Source organism: Alosa pseudoharengus, unplaced genomic scaffold (assembly GCF_046254945.1).
Source record: "Alosa pseudoharengus isolate Yale_2024_CS ecotype anadromous, Long Island Sound unplaced genomic scaffold, YU_APseudo_1.1 YU_APseudo_1.1_scf_3, whole genome shotgun sequence".
Classification (NCBI taxonomy): Eukaryota; Metazoa; Chordata; class Actinopteri; order Clupeiformes; family Clupeidae; genus Alosa; species Alosa pseudoharengus.
Genome location: NW_027468718.1, coordinates 20632222 through 20636220, shown reverse-complemented (window position 1 = coordinate 20636220; position 3999 = coordinate 20632222). Strand labels below are relative to the sequence as shown.

General features: G+C 41.0%; 1 protein-coding gene across 1 annotated transcript in view; it reads right to left on the bottom strand.

The window, feature by feature from the left end:
* Positions 1 to 975, bottom strand: part of LOC143099877 (potassium voltage-gated channel subfamily H member 7) — a 47121-nt gene extending 46146 nt beyond the window's left edge. Inside the window, exons 1-2 of the mRNA XM_076262786.1 lie at positions 900 to 975; positions 1 to 146 (exon numbers count right to left, since the gene is read on the bottom strand). The exon at positions 1 to 146 is cut by the window's left edge and continues 85 nt beyond it. Of these exons, the coding sequence (XP_076118901.1) occupies positions 1 to 146; positions 900 to 975 (222 nt within the window). The remainder of the gene's footprint in view (positions 147 to 899) is intronic.
* Positions 976 to 3999: the final 3024 nt, after the last annotated feature.

Here is a 3999-nt window from a genome sequence, read left to right as displayed (position 1 = left end):
GGTGAGCTCGCCGTGCAGGAAGTCACAGGTGCAGGGCTTCTGCATAACGTCTGGCCGTGAGTAGCCCGTCATCTCGCAGAAGCCGTCATTGCAGTAGATGATGGCACAGTTGGGCACCCTGGCGTTTGCTATGATGAATTTCTTGTCTGATGAGAGAGCAGAGGATTAGAGCGTTACCATTTATGTCTTGACGTTTCCATTTTTATATCTATCCTGCTGTGCTTTTGCAGCCTTTTTGTTAACATTATGAGGCTCAAGCTAGGCATTTGTTAATCATGACATAGACCACTTCCTGCTACTTAATGGTCAGAGTTCAAATATGCCAGCCACAATTAACAAGTGCAATGCTACTTGGATGCTTGTGTTATGTATGACTTGCCGTAACCAACATGAGTACACAATAAGCATATCTGGAACAGCTGTCCCACAAACTGCATTCAGGACATCACTAAATACTTATGCACTCTAATTACTTCAGTGTTTACAAAGCACATATAGTGTGTGCTGGATTTGCATGATCATGTGGTAAGATAGTATTAAACAGGACATCACAGGAAAAACCCAGGTCATCCTACCTACACTAGAGCAGAGCACGGGGCAACCCAGCACCACAAAGAATTAGACACAATTGTTTTGTTCATCAAAGGTGAAACAATGTTCATGTGACGGCCCCAACATTTCCATTACAATGAAGCAGTATTTATTCAGCTTGCATTTAATACATACGGATATAATACATACTCGAGTAAAAAGACATACGACTGAATGTTTAAAGTAATTTGAATGCTGCTACACAATTTAGATGTACAAACACCGTCTGTTTACCAATGACCAATTGCTTACTTCAGTCAGACTATGAGAAGTATTGGAAAGGTTATCATATTACAATTTGTACTTACTTTGTCCTTCGAATTTTCGTATTATTACTCCAAGAAATGTATTCTGAGGCGCAACATGACCTCTTCGGACAGGCATGGTTGAAAGATCTTCAGCTAGTGCCGTTTAAAGGCGGCTGCTTTAAAAAAAAACCCTGTTGAAGTTACCGTTGTTGTTTAGTGATATCCTCTTTGTCACAAATCATTTCTTTTCTCTTAGTAACCTTTCCGGTGTTTGTTAGACGCAGTCTTGATAGGACTCGCACCGGAGCCTTTGAAGAACTCCGCGCCGATGCCACATGGAACCGGGGATGAAAGCTCGAGTCAGACTGAGTTGTAAAACCATCTCTAACTAAAGATGGACGCGATCCCGCCGTTGTCTGAAGCGCTGTGGTGAGAGGGAAAGGAAGACTGGAGCTCATTTGCCAGGGGGAGGGACGTTACCTTTAGGGCTTAACGCTCGGCGTTCAGCTTTGGCACCTCGATCGGTGCGATTGCGAAGCTGCGCGCATTCAGTTTTGGGAGGAGGAGAAAGGCTGATTCGGAAGCCAAACCTCAAGGCGTCGATTACACTGTACCTGAGCCATGTGCTGCTTTGCTCATAAGGCACGTGGGTCTAGTTTGCCACCCGTTACGCGCGTAATCAGCCTTTACACTCCACAAAAGAAAATGTCGTCAGTTTTTCGCACATTTTCTATAAATATCGTCCTGTGTGCAGAGCAAATACAACCACAACCTCTTCTTTCACTTTTCGATAGTTTGCAACATCTACGCGACTAGTGAAGAGAAAGGTCTCTCGCATAGTGACTTGTCCATGGTGCTGAAGTTTCCACCATCCTGCACACAGGGCAAATTACAGTCCTCAGCCTGCGAGCATACACTAGCGCCCGATAACACATGGCTCAAAGGAACAAGGAACAAACTGGGTTCTGGTGCAGGATGCGTAGCTGCCGTGCTAGGACAATAAGCAGCACTGGGGAGATGATTAGTTAATGGTCCTGACCTGGGAAACGTTTGGGGCATATAAAACAGGTTTAGTTCTCCCTCTACAGACTGTTCTTGTCCTCGGATGCTTCTCACAAACGTACCCTCAACAGTCGAACACATTGCATAACATGCCATATGCCGATATTCATACATGCCCTGCCAATACAGTATACTGTACATGCATTTACTCACTTCTAGACACTCTTTGTTCCCTCTGTTATGCTTGTAATAGTTTGATGGAATTAAATTATCTTAAGCTTGTAATAGTTTGATGGAATTAAATTATCTTAAACAAATATTTCCTGCCATTGTATGTTGTGGTCACACGAGGCAGTAACAGTTGTACATTCAACAATAACTTAATCCATACGCGTAGTTTAGTATAAGCTGCATGGGGGGGCTTGAAGCAGCATGAAAAATGCAAATGTGGGCAGGCCCAAAAGCCCCTCTTACTGTACTGAAACATCTGCCAGTGTATTTCACAGAGGGCTTAGCACCCATCTGGCCCATTGAGAAACAAGTGAGATGCAGCCGCAGAAATAAATAAATAAATAATACAAGTATAACGACCCGGTTTAAAGAATGACCTTTTCATACCACGCACAGTAACCATGGAATTAGTGTAACCATTCACATTTCCACTGTATGTTGGCAGCTGCTCAGCTGCACGTTGAAGGTGCATATTCATGTTATCAGCGCTAAAGAATGCTTAGCAAAGAGTGAATGTGACACTGCGCGGTGAAAAGAGACTACACAAATACATGCACATACCATAAATATATAATTGTGAAGAATGTATTATGGTTATGGTTACACTTTTGTCCAAAGTGACATATACAAATACAAAACAGTATAATACTTAACATTTAACAGGGAACAAATTAAGATGTTGGTCAGACTATAATAAGGAGAATAGCAATAATAAACAACAATGTCAATTATTAATGAACTAATCTATGGATGTGTTGGATACATCCACATCCATTTTCTAAATGTATTAATAGTCTGTGACAGAGGGATACCATTACAATTTTGAGTCAAAATGTTCAATCATCAATAATGCACCAGCCCAAACAACTGCTAAGACTTATTTAACACTATAAAACTGAGCTTCTGTGAATATGGGGTTGTCAATCACAGATTTTAGATTATGTAATCCAAATACAATGGAACACAGTCTTCATCACTAATAACTCAGTGGTACGCTAAAGACATCAAAAGGATGAGAAACGAAGCAACATCTTCAATATGTAATTCATACTCTGCTTGGCAGTCTTGAACATCTTGTTTAAAGTACTATTTTTTTCTCCAGTGTGCAGGGAGCATATTGTTGGGGTAAGGGTTAGCTCTGGCAGAATATCTAATCCACGCTTCATTATTACGGGCACATGAAAGTCGCTTGTGATAAATCACACACATGGCGTGCATGCTGATCAGACAAGACAAGAGGGAACACAGTCCCTCCTAAGGAATGTTGGTTGCAAAAGAAAATGTCATGTTTATTCAGAAGACATGTTGTACCTCTTCTCTCTCTCTCTCTCTGTGTGTGTGAGAGAGAAAAGATGTGTATGCATGCATGCTGAGTGCCTTGCTAAAATATTACTTTTTAAAGGAAAATGGAAGAAAAAAATGGATCTGAATTTGCCCTCAATTGTATTGTGTACGTGACGTTAAGTGTTGAGTTGAGCTCATAGTGTGGCTTAGAGCAATGCAGAGTCCCCTCAGGCTTAAGAGCTTTATGTGTTGGATTTTATTAAATCACAGAGTTGCACAAAGGCTACTGGTCCACTTGACAGATTACTTACACTGCATCAAAGACAAGACTCAGAGGACCTGTAGGGGACTTTAACAGTGATGCAGGTCTGTTTTGAAACCAAGCTTATGTATGCATACATACATTTATGCATGGATATGTCACCATGTACATTGATTTTTTTATGTGTGTGCATGTATGCATGAATGGGGTTTAAAAGTTGTGTATGTAGTACACTGTCCCTATCCCCTTATTTGGACTGAATTGGTTAAAGGATTGATGTAATGACTTTGCTCTATCACTCAAATACAGTTAAGAACAAAATTATTCATACCCCTGGCAAATATTGATTCAATGTTGATTTTCTCTTTATCGATATGTTTG